We start from the raw sequence: 25,283 nt of genomic DNA, 5'->3' as shown, positions 1-25,283 counted from the left end.
ATTAAAGTTGTTTAAGGAGAAACAGAAGTAAAATGCTGTTTAAAGTCAGCAGACTTCAGAGAACTAGAGGGTTTCTTAACACAGGAGTTGTTGGATTGTTGCTTCTTAGATCAGATTTCTCTTTTTCATTTGAAATAGTGTGGCTTGATCAAATAATAAAATTTAAGATCAAAATACAGTGAACAATTCAGGGTGCCAGGGATAAGAAACCTTGGTACTCTGTGAGAGGAAAACGACTGTTTGTTTCTGGAGTGTGGTAACTTTGGAGACTTTAATTCAGGAGCGCATTTCTCTCAAAAACAGATGTTAGACACTTAGAATAAAATCTGTCTCATTTTGACTTGAGGATTACTTTGCAGCCGTCACAGCTGTGCAGACTGCAGCTGCAGACTACTGCAACAAAAAGCCTTTAAGACAAGTAAATTCCACTTAAAAACAGTTTAAAATAGGTTTAAGTAAAAAGATTTAAAGAACTGCTCTTTGAGATGGAGCGCTACTTTGTATTTTGGTTGAATTTAATGGAGAAAATAAATGTTTATTTATGATTGTGTGAATATGTAAAAAATAAAGCACTGTTCTGAGCCTTATGTAAACTCACAAATACAAATCTTTATTTGATATAAAAGGCAAACAGATCGTCCTCATCATTGATATGTGTATTTACACACTGATCATCGTCACTGCACATTCAAAGTGTTTGCCTTTGTTGTTTGACGTTTTTGTAACTTAAATATGAACATGTATTGAGGAACGGTTGTGTGAAGCTGTCGGGCAGCTCCACTTCAGCTTAAAAAACTCTGACATTCAGGAATGTTCCATTAATTTGATCCCAGAGTTTACCGTGATATCCTGTTTGGAAAAAAACTTCATCCTGCTGACAGTTTTGACCTAAATGTGACTGAAACACATGAAAACGGTTTGTAACAATAATATAAAAGCTAAAGAAGTACTGCACCTGTAATAAAGTAAAAAATTCCCAGGAACATTAAGAAGGCACCGAAGTGATTGAGGATGTATATGGTTACCATAGCAACACTTCTAATTAAGACTATAAGTAAAGGCTTTAGATGAACACCTGACAGATCTGAGGCTGAGCGGTATATCAGGGGTGGGCAGAGCAGTAACTAAAGAATAATACACATTTTGTTTGGGTATACAGACAATCATAAATACCATCAGGGTTTAGCCACATTAACACTCTTCATTACACAACGTTGGGTTTTGAATATAGAACTATTTTCCAAAACTAACCAAGTTTTTCTTGAAAACATGCATAATATTGGAGTTGATATATTTATAACCAACTAGTATAACATACAGAGAATCACGCTTTTTCTTGCTATGTTTGACCGATATACTGTGAAAAAATTGTAGTGTACAACTACAGTATTGTGCAGGTCTCTAGGCACTATTTGCTTTGTTTTGTGTATTTATATTAAGCAATTGCTCTACAATACAATACAATAATCTGCATATAAGATACAATTATCAGTATAGGAAATATTTAACAAAATTAAAAAGGACAATCTTTAGCAGAAAATTCAGTACTCAAGTGTGGCTTCCCTTTGCATTTACCACATCCTGAACTGTTTTAGATTGACTCTTTTAGTTTTATTCTGTAATCTTGAAGCCATCTTTCTTTTCTTTCTTTCTTTGTCCACACAATCTCCATTCAATTTTTGTTGTCATGCCCATTAATAAAACCATTCAGACAGCAGAATGACCTAAAATAAAACAGATAAAACAACAACTACAAATAATGGCCTGAGGCTTTTGCACAGCACTGTATTTCTTTAAGAAACCACCAATTAAAATTTAAAGGAAATGCCTCATATATAGAGACAAATATTAAAGATTCTTGCTCTAATAAATCAAACATTTCCACGCTCTGAAGTGACAGAACACAAGCAGCTTGTAAAAAATAGAATTAAAAAAATCCACCAGTATGGATATCTCGATTAGCCCTGGTAATGTAAACCACTCATAGTTTTAGAGCCCACCCGACCCTACTGGTAAATTTTGCACCAGAGTGAACAGAACTGCTCACATGTTCAACATGAATACAGGACCTGGTTTATGTTTCAGTATGTTTACATGCAGAAGAAAATGTTCAGACACTTTCAGAGTGAATAAATGCTACGTTCCAGTGATGATAGATATTAGCATTATGTATATTATAGCATTAGTAATATTCCTTAATAACCACTGGTAAGCTGCAAATGCAGATATAGACAAATATTGACTTCAGAAAAAGTGCATTGGTTTGTGCATAGGATTGACCTACACTCTGACAGAATATCCTTCAGCCCTTAGATATTAACCTGGAGTGCTTATAAATGTATTCTGATTCTGACCCCAAACAAAGCGAAGCTTTTAAAAACAGGGAACGATTCTGTGCCCATCGACCTCAGGTCATTGCGGTCACTTTGGTGGCTTTATTTGGTTGAAGCTCCAATGATCTGCAGCAGGAAGAGGAAGATCTGGACGATGTCGACGTAGATAGACAGCGCCGCAAAGACGTACTCCTCTGGACTGATAGAGTGTTTCCTGTTTCCTATCAGTAGCTGTGTGTGGTACGCCAGGAACTACAAAACACCAAAAAACACCCAGAACAACACTGTGAAAAGTGTTCAAAGATAGACAGAGTGACTCAACAAGAGCAAAAACACTCACCAAGGTGAAGGCTATGGCTCCTATGGCTGCATAAAGCATGTGAAGCCACAGAATCTGCAACAAAATAACCTCATTTAAGTCAGGCACTAGTAAAAATATGACACATTAAACAACTTTTGACTGAAAGCAGATCAAACTCACATATTTGAAGGATAGCACAATGGCAGAAATGATGCCAGTCACAAAAACTACGATCCCCAGGACACAGAAAAGGCCCTGACACTTAGTGAAGTCCACCTGGAAGAGGAGACCATGGAAACATAAGGATCCACATTTGAATAAACAAATACACTACAGCCTTTGTCAGTGCTCTCTCTCTAACACACAGTCTACCTTTGTCTGGAAGCAAAAGACGGTGACAGCGATGCAGACGACAGCGGTGATGCCCAGAGCAAGGAACACTGCTTTTGTGTCATAGAAACTAAAAACAAAGTACAGAACAGCGTCAGGCCAATGGGAAAACATTTCATAGTATCTTTAATGCAAAACTAGTTTTGTTTTCTTTACCTGGAAATGGATCCTGTCATGTAGGACAAAGCCAGAGTCTGTAAACAATAAAAATATGAAAGAAAAACATTCATTTTGCTTTTCAAAAAATACAAGACAAATTTTAAACTATTCATTAAAAAGCTATACAAAGAGTTGGACAGAAATATGAGCAGAAAGGTGACAATAATTAACCTGACACACCAGATAGACTGTTTCATATCTCCACTGCATGAATATATTTCACATTTATCTGTGAAAGCTCCTATAAAAAGCATTTGGGAAGAGCAGTGCTTTTAAAAAAAATTCTCAGAAGGTGATTGGAGGAATGTACTCATGACGGGCCAATCAGAGTAACAACACAACATTACGTTGTACGCATGTGCTACTCTTGAGCTGACAGGCTACTGCTCCTGTAGACTGTTAATCAGCTTCTCTGTAAATAAAGCTGAAGCCAAGACTGGTCTGGTGACATGCAAAAACAGATTCTCTGCCAAGATGTCTTCCAGTGCGGCTCTTTGCTCTTGTTTAACAGGAAATGTGGTCCAACATCACTGAACCTGTGAGACTTGATATCGAGTCTCAGCTAAAAAGTTATAAAGTTTAAAATCTTAAAACTAAGAATTTCAGTGCTTTGAAAAATTACGTAAGTCCAGGAAGCAGAGTTGTACATTGGCATAATTAAGGGAGAAAAAAAACATGTTAAAGGAGTTTATCTGCAGCTTTCAGGCAAAATTTAGCACCTACAAATGAGTCCTTAAAACTGATTAAAAACAGTTCGGCTCTTCTGAAATAGTTTTAAAATCAACATGTGATATTATTTAATTAGATATTTGTTTAAAAAAACACATTAGGATCATTAAATTTTCTAATCAATGTCAAACTGAAACATTTCCGTACATAAATGTGTGTTTGATCAGTCTGTAAGGGCCCTTGACTGTATTAATCTGGAGAGGCCCTCAGTCTCCAGTTGTAAAAAAGTGAAACTGAAATATTTCTGTGCAGGTGCTGACTTTTTGTTCTAGATTTGTCATTCAGAGTGAAGACATGCAGGGAAGGAATCTTACTGGTGGAAACCCCAAATTGATGCTAAAACCCACAAATCAGCCAGAAATGATGAGACTTACAAAGATGAACAGCAGAATAATGTTCCATGGATGTTTCCTCCTGCAAAAGAGCAGGAACAAGAAAAAAAAAAAAACACATTTATTAACACTCTCAAAAGTTGTCAAGACACCAGAAACATAAAAAATTCATCAGTTACATTGATAGCTGTTTCAATATCCTAGTTACCCAGTGTTGGTTTATTTCTTGATTCAGTAACCAAACTCCTGCACGCTGTCTAACTTACAATAGGTCTTCAGTTGTTCCCCCCAAAAAAGCCTTGACCAGTTTTAAATAATCCATCTAGCTCATGACTTATAATTCAATGAGTGAATGTTAATTTGACCAGGCTCCCACTGCTCTCACTCTTTTGCTTGAAGATTTTGGCTAAAATAAGACTCAAGATCTGAACATTTCATAAAGCTCAGGTACTTTCTGATATCAGCACAGACTAAAATAATATATATATTGTTATTCTGAAACACAAGATATTGAAAGTTAATGAAAATTTTGAAACCTCACACTCTGAGGACACTTTTTTCAATACTTAAAAAAACTCAAGCACTCACCTGGGCCCCTTACAGCAGACCAGCACCATGTGGGTGATGAAATACACTGCACTGAAACACACAAATATAAAGAATTTATATTAATTAATTTAATTTCTCTTGATACAAAACTGCATATCTTAGAAGTACTGGAATCACTACGTTATCAGACTTACTATGACGCCCAGTAGATGGCTTGGTTTCTCTGCACGAAGTATCTGACAGGCTGGCTGTGAGAAACAGAGGCAGAGTTACAGTGTGGCACACAGAACAAAGACAAAGTCAGTTTTAAATCAAATCAGCAGAGGCCAAATGGGATACATGCACTCTATATAACGGCCTGCTGCATGTACATATAAAATGACTGAACTAGAACCAAAATCTACAGTGCTGTGAAGAAGTACTGGCCCCAATCTGATTAACTGTGCTTTTGCATATTTGTCACACTTAAATGTTTCAAATCATCAAAAATATATGAAGACAAAGATAACCTGAGCAAACAAAAATGGAGTTTTTAAATGATTATTTCATTTATTAGGGACAAAAGCCATCCAAACCTACCTGAGTCTGCGTGAAAAAGTAATTGCCCACTAAACCTAAGAACTGCATGTTTCATCCTTGGCAGCAACAACTGCAAACAAGCGTTTTCTGCAACAGACAATGAGTCTTTCATATCTATGTGAAAGAGTTTTGGCCCACTTTTCTTTGCAGAATTGTTTTAATTCACCCACACTGGAGAGTTTTCAAGCGTAAATGGCCTGTTTAAGGTCATGCTACAGCATCTCAGTCAGATCTAAGTCCAGACTTAGAATAGGCCACTCCAAACCTTCATTTTGTTTTGTTTTTTTAAGCCACTCAGAGATGGACTTGCTGTTCGGAACATTGTCCTGCTGCGTAACCCAAGTGGTCTTGAGCTTGAAGTCCCAAAATGATGTCTGGACATTTACTGTCATGTAGAGAGCATAATTCATGGTTCAATCAATTACAACAGGTGATCCAGGTCCTGTAACAGTAAAGCAGCTCCAGACCATCACAGTACCACCACCATGTTTGACTAGGGTGTGATGTTCTTTTATGAAATGCTGTGTTAGTTTACTCAAGATGTCACAGGACAAACACTGTCCAAAAAGTTCAACTTTTGTCTCATCAGTTCACTGAATATTTTCCCCAGAGTTTTGGGTATCATCAAGATGTTTTTGGTCAAATGTGAGAGGAGCATTTTTGCTCTTTTTTGTCAGCAGTGGTTTTGGCCTAGGAACTCTCCCATGGATGCAATTTTTGCCCAGTGTCTTTCTTATCGTTGAATCACAAACAGTGACCTTAACTGAGGCCAGTGAGGCCTGCAAGTCTTTAAATGTTGTTCTGGGTTCTTTAGTGGCCTCCTGGATAAGTCGTTGTTGCACTCTTGGAGTAATTTTGGTAGGCCAGCCACTTCTGGGAAGGTTCACTACTGTTTTCAGTTTTCTCCATTTGTGGATAATGGCTCTCACGGTGGTTCCTGGAGTCTAAAAGCCTTAAAAATGGCTTTGTAACCCTTTCCAGACTGATCATTGTCAATGTCTTTGTTCCTCGTGTTCTTGAATTTCTTTAGATGGTGGCCTGGTGCGTTTCTTTTTGAGATCCTGTACCCTACCTCACTTTGTCAGACAGGTTCTACTTATGTGATTTTTGATTCAACTGGTCTGACAGTGGCTTGGTGTGGCTAGTGAAACTGAACTCAGCTTTTCAAAAAATTCTGGTTAATAACATTTAATTCATGATTTAACAGTGTGGGTGTGTGGAGTTCATTTTTCTCATAGGGCCAGGTTGGTCTGGATGGGTTTTGTCCCTTAATAAATAAAACTATATTAAAAACTGCATTTTGCACTTTTCCAACAGCACCATACAACATTATAAAGTATATCTTTAAGACTCAATATATTGCCTGGCCCCACTATAGACACTTAAAACACACTATGATGACTCACACAAATGTGAAAACAGCAACGATGGCTGTGGTGAGGAGGAGCTGAGCCGCTAAAATCATATACACCTGAAACACACAAGCAGACAAAGAGAAACTTTGTTTAGTGTTTAACATGTAAATAAAAACACCTGGCAGCCATCTGAGTTTAAAACAGCGGATTTAACAGTTATAAAACATTATCTGTGTGCCCCATCATGAGATGGAAAATGTTCATCCCCTGTGTTTGTTATGACTCTGTTTGTTTTACCTTCCTGATGAAGGTGTGTCGAATGCTCATACTGTCCCAGCCGCTACCGCTCGCAGCAAACTCGTCACCTGTGAAATCAGCAGAACAGAGATATGAGAAAAGTGACCACAGAGAGATAAAGGGAGCATGTTTTCAGTCACTTATCAGGGCTGAGGAAACCTGCAAACAACTAAGACTTTTTAGCTATGGTTCAACATATAAAACACTTTTAGTGGTTCTCTATAGTGGTCTAATACAGAGTTAATTTATTTAGTTTATTAGTTTAACTAAACAATCATTACACCTACTTTAACTATAAAACAATGCGCAGAAACTTCTGTGTTTGTATTCCTGAACTGTTTATTTTTTAGCTTCTGATGTAACTGTTTGACCTTTAAAGGTTTGTTTATGATCTTTAAATGTCATTTTTATTGTCTTTTACCCTGTGTCACCATGTTTGATGCCTTTTGCATAACATTTTGACTCACCTTATCAGTCATTGCTGGTTGTTTAAGTACTATTATTCATTTTTCATGCTGCCAAGAGATAAATTTGCTGACTTTCCCATCATAACTTATCCTCTCAATATAATAGGGCTTGTTTTTTTTGTGATGTATAGCTCTTTAGCAATCAGGTAAACAAAAATAGTCTGATCATTGTGAAAAATCAAGCAACCGCATGATATTATCAATGACTCAAGAAAACAAGTAAAGGTGCTGGAAAAAAATACATTTATGTTAGAATCACAAATATCAACGTCTAGAAATCTGAATCAATTCAATCTGCTCCCAAATCAATATTTTCTAGCCCAGTGGTTCTCAAATGGTTGAGCATCAGGACCCACAATCAACTCCTAAATAAGAAATTGCAACCCAAATTTCAAATATTTTTCAACCAATCAGATTTATTTAAAGGGTTATTTCAGTATTTTTAAAGCATAAAAATACTGAAATATCAACAATATTCCACCTGAAAAACAAGCAAAGGAATCCCAGCATCTCTGTACATCAGGCAACGTCCAAACACGACTTAAAACATACAAAAAGGCATCTAAACACTCTGCCCAAGGGCATGATGGGGAATTCTGCCCATAAATGCCCCCAGATTTGAGATGGCAGTGGGGATGGGGATCTAAAGCTGGGTCTGGATGGACCTGGTTCTGTGTGTTTCCCCAAAATACCCAAAAATGAATAATGTTCTGGCTTATCGATACTGCTGTCGAGTCTCACAGGCTCTGTGATGTAACATCATTTTAAGATATACCTGGTGTGAAAAATTACATCAGTTCTTGCAAAGAGAACATAAACTGAAAGCACACCAGCACTGTGCATCACATTAAACCAGAATGTGGTACCTTCAACTGTCAGCTTGAGATAAAAAAGACTCCACCTACATGTCACATGCAATCATATCTGCCTTTGCTGTGAGTAATACGCACTCATATCATGCTCTTCAGCTACTTCAGGACAGTTTTCTTCTTCAACTGCTCGGAAAAAAAAAAAGCTGAAAGGGCTCCCAAATTTTGTAGCATGTCCTGTTTGTTAAAAATATTAATCTAGTGTAGTATCAACTACAAAGTCCTCCTCCTCACATACAAATCTCTCCATGCTCTGGCTCCCCAGTACCTTTCTGATCTCCTCCATCCATACACACCATCCCGCAACCTTCAATCTTCAGACACCAGCCTACTTTCCATGCCCAAAACCAAACTCCGAACCTATGGAGACAGAGCCTTCAGTGCTGCAGCTCCCACCCTCTGGAACACTCTTCCTGCAGACATTCGTAGCGCTCCATCTCTGGACATTTTCAAAAAACGTCTCAAGCACCACCTGTTCACCACAGTCTACAGTCTTCACTAAACCACCCCTTACACTCATCCTACCCTCACATAGTTTGTCCATGTATATGTGTTCCTGTAAAGCGTCCTTGGGTTTCTTGAAAGGCGCTATATAAATTCAAGATATTATTATTATTATTATTATAGAAATCTGGGGTGGGATCTGCAGAATTAAAGGTAAGTTACAAACTTGACGAGCTAAAAAACAGAAAATATGATGCATTCAGGTAACCTCAGTAAATTAGATGACTGTATTCTATATGTTTAGTGTTTGACTTCAATAAATACAGTTGTGAATAAGAAGCATGTGTTTGCATGTGAGGGACACAGAATAGATGTGACAGACTGAATCATAGTTTTTTAACTTTAGCACTACTCAGCTAAGACCACTTGTAGTTTAAATATTTGCCTTCATTTTGTCTTTCCACCAAACTATAGAAAAGTATCGATAGTGGTATCACTAAGGACTCGGATCAATAAGGATCCCTAGATGACAGTGTGTGAAGCTTTGATTAATTGACTCTAAAGAGTTGAGCTAACACTGATGGATCAACACTGTCAAATAACTCCAACACTGAAGACAGTTTCACTCAGGATGGAGTTAAAATCAACTCTTAAGTGGTTAACCCTGAGATATTAGCGCTCAGTTTCTGCTGTTTTTGGGATGTAATGTGGAATCATTCTCTCTCTATGTGCTTCTGTGAAGTCAAGAGAGATGGAAAAAGTACTATAGTATTGTACTCGAGGAGTTACTGTTAAAACTTACTTTAGTAGAAGTAAAAGTACTGATTTCAAAATGTAATCAGAAAAGTACAAGTACCAAAAAAATACTCAACTATAGTAATCTGAGTAAATGTAATTAGTTAATTTCCACCCCTGCTCTCAACATCAGCTGGAGCTGCAAGACACTCAGCCTGCTCCTGTTTTACAGAGGAAAAGTGTTAGAACAGGCTGTGGACTCTACAGTAGCTGGGTAAGAAGATGCACAAGCCATTCAGTATTCTAAGTGCCAAACAAAAGTGAGGCACTTTACAAGTCAAATGCTCAAAGTCAGATGATTAACCTCCACTCAGAGCTGAAATAAGTAAAAAAAAAAGGCAACAGCTGCTGACTGTCACTTCAGGGATCTGCTAGCCTATAATTAACAGACAATAAAACAACAAGATCCATCATCTGTTTCATTTTTACAGACTTGAGCTACTACAGCGTGATTAACAGTCCAGGCTTTAGGTTTATGATCACATTATTTTTCCACAAGCAAGTTTCTGATGAAAAAATATCTTGCCTAAGCTTGCAAATGTTATTTATATTAAATTATTTTGCAATTTAAGCACACTTTTTTCATCTTTGTCTAAGGTTTTCCTCTGTGTATTTACATTTTTGTAATGAGCAGATAAAACACTTTAAATAAAGGCTAAAAGCTGCATTATCTTGGACATTTAATATTCTTTTTAAGTGCACGGTACGTTCTTAAACCAATACAATAACACAGTATGACCAGTCTAGACCAGTGCTGCCCAGATCTGCCCAACTCCACAGTTTAATTCTTGTTTTGAATCGAGAACTCTCACATTTTAAAAGCCCTGGACAGAACCAAAGCCAGTCATTTCTCTGTTTCCAAGTTTTATGTTACGCTAAGGAAAGTTAACCTTCTGCCTGGTGACATATTTGTACGATACGGATGTGAGTGTTAACTATGTTCTCTATAATTCAAGGCTGAAATAAGCCGCCACATATTTCCTACATTTTTTAAAGATGCGTTGTTTTATGGGTATATTTTTTTAAACTCAAAGTAGAATCATTTCATCAGGAGCATTGTTCAAGTTTAATCATTGCAGTAAAACCAGAGTTTTTCTCACTGTTTTGTCGTGTAATTTTAGAATTTTAAAAACACATTAAAGTTTCATCCCAAAGAAGCCAAACTTCATCAGTCACAGACACTCAGTAGCAGTCTGAGTCTTACCAGAGCTCAGGACGTCTGACGGGATGGTCGGTGGGACGACGGGCGGCATAGGAGGGGGTTGTGGGTAGCCAGCGCCAGGATGAGGCTGTCCTGGGTATGGGCCAGGCTGTCCTGGGTACGGGCCGGGCTGGCCTGGGTATGGTCCAGGCTGGCCTGGGTACAGGGGGGCATTTGGACCAGTGGGGTAAGGTGCAGCTGGCTGGCCTGGTTGTGGACCACCATAGGAAGGGAAGCCATATGCTGGGGGTTGTGGGTAATTTCCACCCTGAGGCTGGTATAGTGGGCCCCGGGAGTCATCGTACCCTGGAGGGTAGTCTGACCTTGACATGTCACCTGTGGGAGAGGAGGACAGAGAAAGCCCTGATCAGAAAAGTATAAAACAAGACACGATAAACAAAAGTTGTTGGATTTTGTTTTAAAGCTTTAAGAACTCAACAACAACACGCTAACCCGTCCCAGCAAAGATCTAAAGAAATCTTAAAAAGTCAAAACAGCAAAATGTAAAAGTCAAGTGTAATGTTTAGGGTTATTGATACTCCCTGATATCCGATATTTACAACCCTTATTTTGGTTAGAAACATCGGCATATATCAGCTCCAATTATTGGCCAAACAAATAAGTTAGTTTCAGGTCGATGATGCGGTCAATATTGCTTGATTTTCGGTGAGAAAGTGAAGGGAAAATGACTTGATTTACTATTGTCAAGTCAAGTAGTTTTTCTTTTTTATTTAACTTTTATTTAACCAGCAAAACCTTATTGAGATCAAAAATCTTTTTAAAAAGTGTCCTGGCCAAGGTAGGCAGCAGCACAGTCAAAGTTACACACAAACAACGAGTAGTCATACAGATAAAACGTCAAACACCAGTACATTAAGAAGAAAAACAGCAAGTATTTGTTAAAATCCACTACAATCAAAACACATCATTCAAAACATCTGCAGACAGATCTTACTGCCTGAGTCAACCAACTTCCTCTTAAAGGTTTCCAATAAGACCAGCTCACTAAATTTGAGGTCTTTCTGTACATCATTCCAGGAAAAGGGAGCAGCAGTTCTTCAGACTGATGTAAGTCAGAAGGTAGGAAGGTAGAAGACCAAGAATAGCTTTGTAGATAAGAATACCAGTGTTTACGTCTGCGTGAAGACAAAGCAGACCATCCTGCACGTTCATCCAAAAACAATGATGATGGCTGGATTTAAAGTTAGTGATGAACATCAAATCTCCACGATACACGGTGTCTAGAGCAAACTCTGAGACAAAACATGCATGTACAAAACATCACCATAATCCAACACTGGCATAAAAGTGGCAGCAACCAGTCATCTTAGGCTCAAACGAAAGGCAGGATTTGATTCTCAAATAAAAACCCAGTTTCAGTTTTAACCAGCTGCTGAATGCCAAAATATCTATAAAATCAGACAAACCTGATCTGTGAACCTTGAGAAGAGGTGATCACAGGCTCAGTGGTTTAGATTTAGCATTTGACAAGAGCATGACTTTAGTTTTATCCGCATTTAAAACGAGTTTCAGATCATTGTCAAACAGTATTAAAAGCAAGTTGTAACTGAGAAAGTGCTTAGTTTGGAATAGGGGCTGAGCAATAGATTAGTGTCATCAACATAAAAGTGAAAATTAGCATTAGACACTTATTGATGGATATCATTTCTATAAAGAATGAAAAGGTGTGGCCCCAGGACTGACTCCTGAGGCACTCAGCAGCGTTGGTGTTAGCGTCCTGGTCAACAGATGCCTTACTGTGGAGCTTAAAAGTGTGTCAAGCTGTTAATGGGTTCTGATTAAATTCTCTTTCATGCTACTTTTAACCTGTTTCACCACTTTCAAACCATTAGTGCCTATTGTGTTACCACTTTAAACCCATTTCTGCTGCTTTTTGCCAATTGTTGCCACTTTTATCCACACTTCTAAACCTATTTGGAGCTTTTTACCCATTGTCTCTTCCATTTTACATTTTTAGCCTTTTTGACACTTTCCTTTCATTTCTGCCACTTCTTTTGCAAATTTATTCAATTTGTGCCACATCAACTTTTTTCCACTTTTAATCAATTTTTGCATCTTTGTACCAATTTCTAAGCACTGCTTGCCCATTTTTGCAACTATTCTGCCACTTTTAATCCCACTTGTGTTCTTTTTCAACCTTTTCCCCCCTTTAAACTGTTTTTGCAGCTTTTAACCCATTTATGCAGCTTCGATTTTCCACTTTTTACCTATTTTTACAGATTTCTATCCATTCTTGCCACTTCTTTCCAATTCTTGCCACTTTTTTTCTCATTTTTAACAACTTTTTTGCCCCTTTAACACACTTATGCAACTTTTCACCCCTTTTTGTTTCTTTTCTTAAACTTAATTGTTCTTACATTTGTGCTCATTACTTTCCTAGTCATTTAGTTCAGTGTGCCCATACACATTGTTGACATAACCAATAAAAAGGTAATTCTGTTTTATGAAAAGGGGTTTACATTTTTGAAAGCCTAGATTGTACCAGAGCATAGATAATAGATGGTCTTTTTTGTTGCTTTGATAAGAGTGTTATTATTCAGGTGGGAAATAAATTATGGCTCTCACAAGTTCACTTTACAATAGACCATGTTTTTGCTGACCTTCACTGGCCCTCAGTTTGGTGGGGCCTCAGAAAGCTTTCCCTTTTATCCCACCTTATGGGCGGCCTTGCCTACAGTTAATAATAATATTCATAATTTGTAATACACAGTAAAGTCAACTGAAATAGTGTTTATTACATTAAAAATAGTGGGAAATAATGTTAAATCTGTTAAGCTAACAAACTCACAAGACAGATCAGACATCTTGCTCTTATAATCCTTAAAGTTTCTACAAATATTTGCCAGTGACTTTCAAATGGTAGTTTTCCCTCTTATTTGTACATCTTCCTAATAGAAATGATTGTAGTCAATACCACTATTATACTGATACATCTTTAGTAGCGCTGCAGTAATTATTAAACTTTTAACATTTTATCTGACATGACTGAAAGCTGAAAATTAAGGGGGGGGGAAAGAATAGATGAAAACAGCTGGAGCCTGATTGCCCATCATCATTAACCCATTACAGATCATATCAGTGTATATTAGGGGCCTTTAATGTTGATGCAGTCATTTTTAAATCAAATATTCATGAAGTAATCTGTGAAAGAGCTTGAAGTAGGAAGCACATACATTAATCGCCCAACTGACTCATCCCCGATTGCTCTCTTGTTTCTGTCATTCAGATCATTTTTGTTGCTCTGACTTATATCTGGTTGATGCAGGGACGTGTTTCAAATGGGAAAGCTTTTTCTGATTCTTCAGCCATATAGCAACTTATTAAGACAATGATGGATAAATGTTTAAATAATATCCTATTAGCCAAACCTAACACATTCAAAAGAAAAGACAAGTCAAAGGTTTAAAGTAAAATTAAATGCAGTACCAGAGATTTTTCTGACATTATCAAGAACCACTGATGCTGCTAAAAAAATAAATATGCATGTTGCTATATCCATCAGTGAGCTTTAACTTCTACTTTTAAGACTTCAAATGTCTTGTCTGGTTCTTATCCTGGTCAAAAACCTTCAATATTTGAATTTAAGGATTTCTTTCAAGGGCTGCACAATTTATTGTTTTATCATCCTCGCTGCAGTATGAGCATTCAAAATAAAAAAGTCTGAATGGTGCTGAAAGGGGATCTTGTGAGCTTAGTGCCCTGACAAAGGGGCATTCATTCCCTAAATTATAGTATCTCTGCAGAGCAGTCCACGTTTGCATCCAGAGAATCCCAGGTCAGGCATTCCCCTTCCTCATTTGATTAAACTCGCAGGGAGATCCATCTGTTCTTAAAAACAGTTTCCTCTTCTCTTTCTAAATGGGTTTGACTGGCAGCTGTAATGCTGTGTTGAAAGCTGCTTATCAAACAGAACACAGCCTTATTTACTCTGAGAGGCATAATTCACTTCCAAGAGTGGCAGCAGATAAATGGAGTTTCTTTTTTGCTACGGGACAAGATAGATCGATACGACCTAAAGTAATACAAGATTTCATCTTTATAATAATCGCCACGGGGACGATCTTAAGACACAGCTCCATAAATATGTAGGAGCTCACAAAGGGGGGAGGCTTTTCTTTTTGAGACAGCATCGAAACAAAGTGTTTTAGGCAGAGGCTGAAATTCAGGGTTTACATGGACAGCAGTTTAAGATGAATAAGGATTTTTTAAGCTGTAAACCCTGCAAAGATACTCAGTAGGAGCCCTAGACTACAAATAAAGGTGAAAGAGGGCATGATGGGTCATCTTTAAGAACTGTAGGGTGGATTTAAGCAAGACTGTACCACCACTAAGTTAGCTTAGCTAGCAGGCGCCAACTAACTAAACAAGCTTTTTCCTTTGATCCGGCTGGCTTTATTAATAAAGCCATACGGCCTGCTGCAATTTTCAAATCCCAGAAGGTGCAGTATTTCTTTGACCTGAAATTTGTGTCATAAAACAGTTTTAAACTTTTTTTTGTTGCAGCAGAGATGTTATGCATGACATATCATGCAATCATTCAAGTGCCATTTTTTAGAATAGTCTAAAAAAAATTCTAACCTCTTACATTTTGCACTTTTTTCTGATTAAATATGAGAATAACAAAAACCCTTCAATGTGACAATTCATATCCAATTTGCAATACCAGTCAAAATCATCAGAATTCAATATTTTTATAAAACTGTTCAGCCCTGATTTAGGAATAAAAGAAAGTTAAGGAATAATCATGTATCAAATTGCAATCCCAATATTAGGGGAAAAAAAATCTAAATTACATTACTTTCCACAAGCCCATGTTTATTAAACCAAATACAGGTCATTAGTTTGACTCGTAAATTTTAACTTGGCTAATTTGATAAAGGAATTTAAACGTTTAACCATGCCATCACTCATTAGAATCTACATTATATCAAAAAAAAAAAAACATATCAATCTAAATCAAATTGAATAAAATTATGCATAAACTATATGCCGCTTTAATATGGGAAGTATGAAGGACTGAAATTGTGCAGAAATATTTATTCACGTCCACGTGTGTAAGTATAATCATTAGAAATATTAAAATTAGAAGATAGAGGACAAAAAACTTGATCATGAGCATGACAGGGTACAGAAAAAGTGGTGGTTGTTTAGCTTGATCACAAGAAAAAAAGTTTGGGACTTAAATGGTTGGCAGCTTTAAAGTTCACATGTTTTAAAACGTCCAAATGTCCATGGTTATGCTCCTAATCTAAGGTATCATGATGAAACTGGTGATTTACACCCCTAGAATCTGAACAAATAAATTCTACTAAAATATGGTTGTATATTATTTACAGTCAGATTGTCTCCACCAGTTTGAAATTTGAGATTTATAAACACGTACCCCAAAATACCAGATGAAGACGGGGACAAACAGAGAAAATGAGGTTCTCTTTAATAGCTACAGGGAATTTCTATCAGGTTTCTATCCATCCGTAGAAATGCTCCTCCTGCATCAGACCCACATTTGTAGACAGTATTTATGGTTCAATGGTCACCGTGTGGTTAAGCGTCTGTAAATTTACATGATCACATATTTACTCAACATTATGTTTGTGCTTAATTGTAATTATACTTAACTTACAGAGTTATCCTCAGGGTTTTAGGGTTTACATAAACATGTGTTTCTGCTCAACTTTGTGGTTTCCTTAAACTACCACAGGCCCAGAAATCACCACATACACACTGGAGGGAAATTTCTAATAATAAACCATAACATTATTCATGCTAACAGTGCAGTCACATACAGCCCAACTGTTCCTCCAAAGAGTGCATAAAGAGCTGTGGTATTTTTACAGGATAATTTAAGTGCTTTGCCTACTTTTACAGCATGACTCATTTAGATTTTAAACACATTTCTCCCTCAATAGATTTAACAAACTAAGTCAGAGCTTTTACAAAGAGTAGTCTATATTTCTGTGTCAGTTCTTGTTTTTTTATTAATGTGAAATGTCCCCGCAGTGTTTTTTTTCCCTGGGACTGTTCATGAACTACACACAGTAAAAGAATTCAACAGCTGGCTCCACCTCATGCTGCCGTTACATCACTGCCACAGCACCAGGCAACAGCACTAAAAACACTGCATGGAAAAAGTGCTTCAGAGTTTAGTGCAGCTAAATAGAAACAGAACAAGACGCAGAGCTGATCAGTGCTCTGGTCAGGCCGGTGGACTCAGGGCGTGTTTGGACAGGAGGGTGTAATGCTCCTTCAGGAGTATGGCTTTAAGAGGATGTAGGAGGAGCTGGAAAGTGTGACATGGTGAAAATTAAGTTAAAGGTGGTAGCTTATGTTGATTTCCCACATATTTCATCTGATTGATGACGTGTTTGTGAGTCACTTTTGTAAAGTTTACTCTTTGGCTGCACTGCAAAAATTAGTTCTGTCCATGTAGCTTTAAAAAGCATGTCCTTACACGTCATTTCAAGAGACCCTTTGGTGAACGAAATGACAGAGATACCTCAAAGGTAAAACAAGTTTGACACGTCTTCTTTCACTTTGAGTCTGATTCAGGTTTTGTTTCGACTTAGAGATATCTGAAGTTGTTGTTGTAGGCTATATCTTCCTGTAATACTTCAGCTTATACTTCATTACAGTGTGGTGACAGCGTGTTTTAGACTTGGGATTTGTCATCGTGACTCGCATACTTCTCCTTTCTGAATCAGGTCATGCTGTTGTGTTGCCTCCCTTCTACAGCCATAACAGCCTCCACTCTTCTTGGAATGTTTTCCACAAGATTTTGGAGCGTTTCTATGGGAATTTGTGACCATTCATTCTGTAGAGCATTTATGAGATCAGGCACTGATGTTGGACTTCTCATTGTCAGTTGCTTCACAGTTTCTGTTCTCCTACATCCCAGAGGTGATCTAATGTTGTTGAGATCAGGACTCTGAGAGGGCAAATCAAGTCCTTCCACACTGAACTGATTAAAACCATCTCTTTATACTCATTGCTTTATGCACTGGGAAGCCTGGAAGCATAGCATTGTCCAAAATGTCTTGGTATGCTAAAGTATTAAGATTGCCCTTCACTGAAGATAAGGAGCCTAGCTCTGAAAAACCCACACTATTATCCCTCCTCCACTAAACTTCACAGTTGGCACAGTACAGTCACCTGGCATCTGTCAGACCCAGACACCCATCAGACAGCCAAACAGAGAAAGGTGATCTGTCACTTCACAGAACACGTTTCCACTGCTCCACAGATGCTCGGTCATGGAAACGCATTCATGAAGCTCCTTCTGCAGTTTTTGTGCTTACATTAATGAAGCACTAGCATTAGAACTGCCTATTTTGTATCACAAAGGTTTTGAAATGAAGACTGCATGGCTAGCTGCTTGCAAGCACCTGACGGAAACACCTGAACTCAATAATCAACAGATGTGGCCGAATACCTTTGTCCACATAGCATACCACACCATTGTCCACACCTGAAATCTCAAAAGCACTCTTAGAGTCGGCTGTATTTTTTTTAAAATCGCTGCCCTTAAAAGACTCCGCTACAATTTGTTCAGCTTTTGTTGTTTAAACAGCGCAGCTTTCATCACAGCATGTCACAGCTCCCTAAATGGCCAGTCAAAATCAAAGGGGGCTTGACCTCTGATATCATCTTTCTTTGAGGATGAATTATCTGACTTGTCTTTATGAGTGGATAATTTCCAGGTCTAAAGCTTCAACTGAGAGATACATAATGATTTTAAGTAGGGCTGGGCAATTAATCGCAAATTTTATTAAATCACAATACGGCCCACTGCAATTTTCAAATCATAGACAGCGCAATATTTCCTTAACCTGAAAGGTATCAAAATGCCAGTTTGATAGAATTTTCTTGTAGCAGAGATTTTATGCTCTACACATTATGCATACATTCAAGTATCTTTAGAATAGTTTACAAAAAAGTCCTACTTTTCCTGTTCATTTATGTTATCGTTTTAATCAAAACAAGAATAACATAAAAAAGTATCATGCCCTCAAGTATAGCAACTGATATAAAATTTGCTAAATGAACAAAAATTGCAATTTCAAATTGTCCATCCCTAGTTTAATTTATCTAATATTGTGCCGATTGTAATATAGAATGAATTATTGCTGGTGTTTGCTGAACATAAATAAGACGTGGAACCTAAAAATAATTGCATATTAAATTGCAATATTGGGAGAAAAAATCTTAATGAGATTATTTTTTGTAAATTGTTCAGCCTTAAAAGGATAAGAGCTCAGCAAAGAGACTGTAAACCCACTTGAATCTTACTGTTTGACCCCACAAGTCAACCATGCAGATTAATGGGCAGCGAGAAGCCAGCACTTCACCAGGGTTGGCAAGTTGAAACTCTCCTTCGATGGTTTTTCCCTCAGTTAATCCCACAACACCTCCAGAGAGCTGAACAGTGATCTCCACCATCCCAGAGCAACACCCCTAGCTCTCACCGCCAACCATACCTGACTTTTACAAGGATGTATGAGAGCATTTATCAGCTGAGTAGGGCTCCCTAGTCTAGGAGCTTTCTGAACCGTTAATGTGGATGGCCTTCATATATAAGCATTATTACTTTTAACATTATTAAAGGGGTACTAACAGTTAAAGTCTTTTTTATTCATTGTTGCTGTTGCTCTCCATCTAACTGTCTATCCATCTTTCTTTAACACCGTATCCTAACAGCATTCAAACGTCAGGTTCAGCGTTGAATTGCGCAGCAACATGTTTTCTGTCAACACTTTATGTTAATTATTTAATTCCCTGCCCTGTAAATTCTACTTTACCCTTAAACCCTCTTATTTTGAATGCAGAGAAAAATGAAAGTGTGATGCTTTGTATTAACCAGCATTAGATGACAGTGAGTGGGACAGTTTTGCTTTTGTGTTAACTTAAAGACAAAGCACATTGCACCACCTTATCGGACCACTATCTCCACTTTATTAAACAAGCTAACAAGAGCTGCGAGTAAAGAGAGTGAAAGAAAAGCAAGAAAACATTCCTGTCTGACTAGAGATGTACGAATGCATCAGTTTAACATCGGTATCGGACAGAAATTGTTATTTTAAAGATCTGTATTGGGATCATCCTGATTTTTACAATTGTTGCATCTCTATGTTTGACACTCCTGGTGTCTTGTCATCTCCCTATTTCCTTGTTCCTTGTTCCATATCAATACAAGTGACAGAATGGAAAAGAACCAGGCTAAAAATGTCTGTCAGGACAATACAACAGGCAGTGTTTTGCACTGAATGATGCTCTACTTGGATGGGAAACACTTGTATGTTTAATCACACAGAATCCATGTGAGGACTTGTTGTTGCTAAGACAGCATAACCCATCTATCATTTCAGAGTGTAGGAGCACAGAATATCAGCAGCAAGAAGCTACAGAAAACTGGTGAAAGGTTAGTATATACTGCTTCATGTTTTTAACATGAGACTTTGCATCTAAATCAGTGCGGTCACAGGAGGGATGTCTCTGTCTTGCACATCATGCAGGTGACAATACACAAATTGAAATAATAATAATCTGCAAATATACCTGGGTGGCTAAGTATCAATATGTAGGAAACACTGATACAGACACTGAATCAGTGTAATGGAGCTGATGTTTTGCTGGTGCTTGTTCACGTTGTGTGCTGTTAGGACAAGCAGCAAGTGAAACACAGTCTCAGCAGATGACCGTTCGACACGAGTCAGTTGGAGGTTTCTGCCTGTTAAAAGGAGTTTCCTTCCTATTTCTTTGCTACAAGATGCCAAGCTCTGTGCTCATGGTTGGTTAATGCTGAATCTCTATAAATGATATCATAAGGAGCACAACTAACTCACATTTGTTATAAACTGATCCTATGCGAGAAAAGCTTGATTGATCTATTCTGAATTATTGAAGGGGTCCACTCACAACTTAATGGAATATTTACATATGAAGAATTACAGCTAAGGGAAACAGGTGCTGTTTAGTAGTTTATTTCTTAAGAAGGTCAAAATACCTTTGTCATGAGTTTCAGGTACAGGGCCCTGTGGCTGTTCTTGTTAACTGGCTGTCACAGCTTACTGACACACTTTAAAAACCAGTTCAACATTAATGTAATTGGCTGCTCTTGTTGTTCTCATGGTATGACAAAACAAAAGTCTTGCCCTAAATGAAAGAAATTCTGAGGCTGGTGTGTGTCAGCAGCTTAAACTAGCACACTAAAATAGACTAATAAAAACTAGGAGCCTTGGGGAGATTTTGAAACCTATAACTTCAAGAAGTGTGCAACACAAAAAGTCATTTTAAAGTTCCCTATTTAATATTTTACTACAGATGAATGGCATTTGATTTTTGTTTAAATGCATATATTTCTAAACTCATTTTAGATTAGAGAGTATCAAGGAAGTGGACAGTCTGGTAGTTGCTTTTACGTTTGGGGTGTCATTTAGGACTCATGGTGGCTCCCCCTGGAGTGTGTGGGCCCCTAAGCAACCATCTGAACCTGATACAGTAAACTGAGCATATAACGTTATTTCAGGCAGGCCACGGAGTCAAGCACTGACACATAAGTGAGATCAGCTGATCTCACGCAAGCCCTCATCAGCTGATGGCCAGCTGATTTGCTTCTAAACACGCTATTGGCTAATCGCACTCATGCTACCATTTCTAACCTCCTCTAGCCTTGCTACACTTTGCTGCTCCCTCTGCAAGCTGCTTTTTGCACCCCAGCTCCTCCGTTATTCTGCTTCTGACTTAATCAATGTCATTCTGCTGTCACTGATGTCTGCTCTGGGTTTTTGCTGCTTCAGGGAAGCAGGAACGTGTGCTGTTCCTGCTTGATGCTTTCCACGTAGGCTTGTGGAAAGGCAGCGGGATCCCAGAATGGCCGCACCGCCAAATATAAATAACAGCAATAAGTGCAAACTAATAATTGCTAATAAAGAAAAATATTTTAACAGCCAATCATGAGTATTTCTTGACAAAGTGGCCCTAACTGAATTGTAAATTTTGTCAGTATTTTAGGCTAATAAACACCTTATTCCTGGGGGTCTACAGTAGCAACAAATGCTGGTGTAAATTCTGGTACAGTAATGATAAAAAAAACACTTTTCTTCCAATGACTAACTAAAGTAATTTAGCGCCAACGGCAGTTGTTTTGAAAGGAAAAAATCTTTGATTTCATTGTTAATGAGTGCTTCATTTTTTAAAATAAGGTATTCAGCTAAATGTTATTACAAGCAGAAAGTTTGATGTTCTATCCTGTAACACCAGGTACCTGTTGCTCTGATTGTGGCTCTAATAACCAAACAAAGTTCTATATTCCTCTCTAACAGAAGTGTTTTGAACATGTTGGTCACTAATGCATCAGAGATGTGGTTCTTTTTATTTCAATTTAATAATTCTTAGCATTGAATTTGAGATTTACTGAGCTGAAGTATAAAGTATATAAGGATGTGTCCCAACTCCTTCAACAAAATGAGATCGTCCCTACAGGTTCTTTGCAGATGTAGACCAAAAATAGAATTTTTCTGATCAGGGCAATTTAGAGTGTTAAGTACAATCTTTTCCCCATTCCCATTCATTCCTTATTGGCTGTTCCCCACTTCCTGATCCCCCACTGGAAATTCTGAATCATAATTGCAAAAAAAAAAAAAAAAAAAAAAAAACTACAATCAGGTCCACATCTCATACAATGCAAAGTCCCAGTGTGACAGAAGGGACAGGAGTCATGCCCACATTATGCCCAAAGTAAGGTCACTATGATTTATACTGCCAATTTGTATGGCCAAAATATGAACTGTAAATATCAGCAGAAATGTTCATATCTGTTGATACAGATATTTAACTTCATAAGCTAATAGCTGCTGATACTGTTATTGTGTAGATAATATTGTGTAACTCTTAGGGGTACTAAAGTTTTAAAACAGTAAAATGACTAGGGTTGCCATAGTTTTAGGGTTTGGTATCTTTTATGTTTTTCTAATACTGGTGCTAAATCAATACTTTTTAAACTGTCGGTGCACAAATAGAGCCTGAATTGAGAAAAAAGTAAAGGCAGTGGGTGAATAAAAGTTGTTTTGTAATCACAAATGATTCAAAGAAAAATCCTAAAATGATTTCAACAGAACATACATGGCTTTTTAGAAGAGACTCAAACAAAAAAGCATTCTAAGTCTTTCATTTGGAGTGGCGTCAGGGTGGCAGGGTGCTTCTTGTCTGATAAGCCGCTAGGTTGGTTTTATTTAAGGTTCAAAAAGAAAGCAAAACAATATCATGCTATACTTTGCGCTCACAAATTGTCTGGATTCAAACATCTTGGGGGGGTTGGATGGGAAGCCATGGGGGCCCTGATGAGGCCCCTGGGCCTCCAGTTGATGAACACTGCCTTAAAGCCTTTTGCTATCTGATCAAAATAATCCATAAATTACTTGAAGCCTTTTTGAAAACAATCTCATAAATAATAAAAATGTCATATCAGTTGCCAAAAATGCCTAATATATCAAATGTGATACAAAATAAATATGGCATTTTTTCTTTTTTTTTGGATTTTGGTAGAAGAGAAAACATTTAAATTCCAAAAAACAAGAAATTTCTATCATCTGAGTTATCAGGCTTTCAGGGAATAATACTGACGCAGTCAAATATTCTCTGTTGGCAACATAAATAGTCCCGGGCACCAAGAATTGGTTATCTCTTGTTTTCAGTTAGCCTATGAAACGTTGCCAGTTTTTTTTTGGTACAATTTAGACATTGTGCAAGAGTTAACCTGCAATGTTGTATGGATTGATGCCTCTCCAGTGTAGCTGTCTTTAAAAGAAGTTGCACTTTTGGAAAGTTTTGGTACTTTTCGATACCATACATTATTAAAATAGCAGACACGGGGTATCGAAAAAAATTCTAAGTACTGAGACTCTGACAGCCTTTGACAGTCAAAGTAAAGATAGCTGAGCTCCTACGTTTTTAACATGCTAGCAGACAAGCTAACATATGTCCTGCAGTCACTCCACCCTGCTCTGCCCACAACCGAACCTCAGCTCACAAAAAGCCTTTTCAGGTGTTTGACAGACGGCAGGACCAACACACCCACACTGCTATGAATAGACAACTGGTCACCATTACACCAGCAGCAACAGTTTGACGGACTCCCTATCTATAATTTAAGTCTGATGTCTTTAAGGTGGTTTAGCCGCTTGGAAAACTCTAAAAAGTATCTTTAAAATAAGCTTAACTTACCAGTTTAGAGAGACCGATGTGAGACAACCTGCTCGGGTTAATTCCCAGCGGTAAAATGAGAAAAACTGGGAGGTTTTTTTGTCCCTCAGACACGCCTTCTTCGTTTACATAAAAACCTCAAACGTGCCGTGGAGGTTTGGTACAAGGTTTAACTTGTTCAGCAGCCTGTCTGTCTGTCTGTCTTTTTGAGTCTGTCCTGGGTGTTGAGCTGCTGATGTGAAGCTGCAGAGAGAGAGCAGCATTTCCTGGAACAGAAGAGAGCAGCAGGGTGGAGTCCACAGGAATCTGACACACACAATAACACACAAACACGCCCAGTATGCATGTCTGTGTCTGTGGAACAAGGCCTGCCAGGTTTAGCTGACTCATTTTCATCAGGCTCTGCTCATGTTACTACTGAGAACGCGATCATTTATCAATTAGTCTAAAGCACTTTACCGTACTGAAAAACAATCCTCCAGACACAACATCCAGTTCACCTGTGACTAAGACTGTTTATTTTGACGTTTATCTGCCTATGTACACATTTTCATGTAAATACTAAGGCAATAGCTAAATTAATCCCTCTGATGGATAATTGCATGATTTATTATTGAATTTATTTCAGCATCCTTTGCTATAGGTGCCAACATGCGTTCATGCATAATATCTTGGCCAGTGATTTTCCATCTTTTTTTTTTTGCCCATGGCAAATCTGATGTAAAGTCAAAACCTCGAAGCACACCATACATCCGTACAAAACAGCCTTTCTAACAATTTTAGAGTAACTTTAGTTGATGTGTTGTTGAAATGCCCAGTGGCGGATTGAGCACTGAGCATATGTGGAACTAGGTCCTCCACATCTATTGTTCTCCCCCTTTCAAATTCTCATCAAAATCATCATACTTGTATCTTGACTTTAAACCAACCAAAAAAAAAAAAAGTATTTTTGTATAAAAAATGTCCAGGCAGACTTCTGGATGTCCATTTGTAGACCTTAAATAGAAATTTAGCAGGCATATGACATCAGAGCTTTGTAATACCAAGTTTGCACACTTATTTCAGTATCAAATGATAATTGTATCAAATGAAAAAAAAATGCCAGCTGTAAATAATAAAAAGTTAACAAAATGCAATTATTTATGTGAATTATATCTTTTTATATTATTATATCCCAGCCATTTGCTTACATTGGCAAATGGTAAAGTCCACCTCTGGACTTGGCTCAAGGCCCACCAGTGTGCCTTCCCACATGCTCGATGTGC

General features: G+C 37.7%; 1 protein-coding gene across 1 annotated transcript; it reads right to left on the bottom strand.

The window, feature by feature from the left end:
• Positions 1 to 589: 589 nt before the first annotated feature.
• On the bottom strand, positions 590 to 24,285 carry tmbim1a (transmembrane BAX inhibitor motif containing 1a). Its single transcript, XM_041803319.1, has 12 exons — positions 24,040 to 24,285; positions 10,804 to 11,136; positions 7,025 to 7,092; positions 6,779 to 6,843; positions 4,988 to 5,041; positions 4,833 to 4,883; positions 4,287 to 4,326; positions 3,181 to 3,218; positions 3,007 to 3,094; positions 2,815 to 2,910; positions 2,674 to 2,727; positions 590 to 2,585 (listed from the first exon to the last, which is right to left on the bottom strand). Exons 2-12 carry the CDS (start codon positions 11,129 to 11,131, stop codon positions 2,436 to 2,438), a joined length of 1,032 nt encoding a protein of 343 aa, XP_041659253.1. The 5' UTR covers positions 11,132 to 11,136; positions 24,040 to 24,285; the 3' UTR covers positions 590 to 2,435.
• Between the last annotated feature and the right edge of the window lie 998 nt (positions 24,286 to 25,283).

The sequence above is a fragment of the Cheilinus undulatus genome, linkage group 13 (assembly GCF_018320785.1).
Source record: "Cheilinus undulatus linkage group 13, ASM1832078v1, whole genome shotgun sequence".
NCBI classification, from domain to species: Eukaryota; Metazoa; Chordata; class Actinopteri; order Labriformes; family Labridae; genus Cheilinus; species Cheilinus undulatus.
Note: the sequence above shows the minus strand (reverse complement) of the source record. Positions and strands in the feature narration are given on the sequence as shown.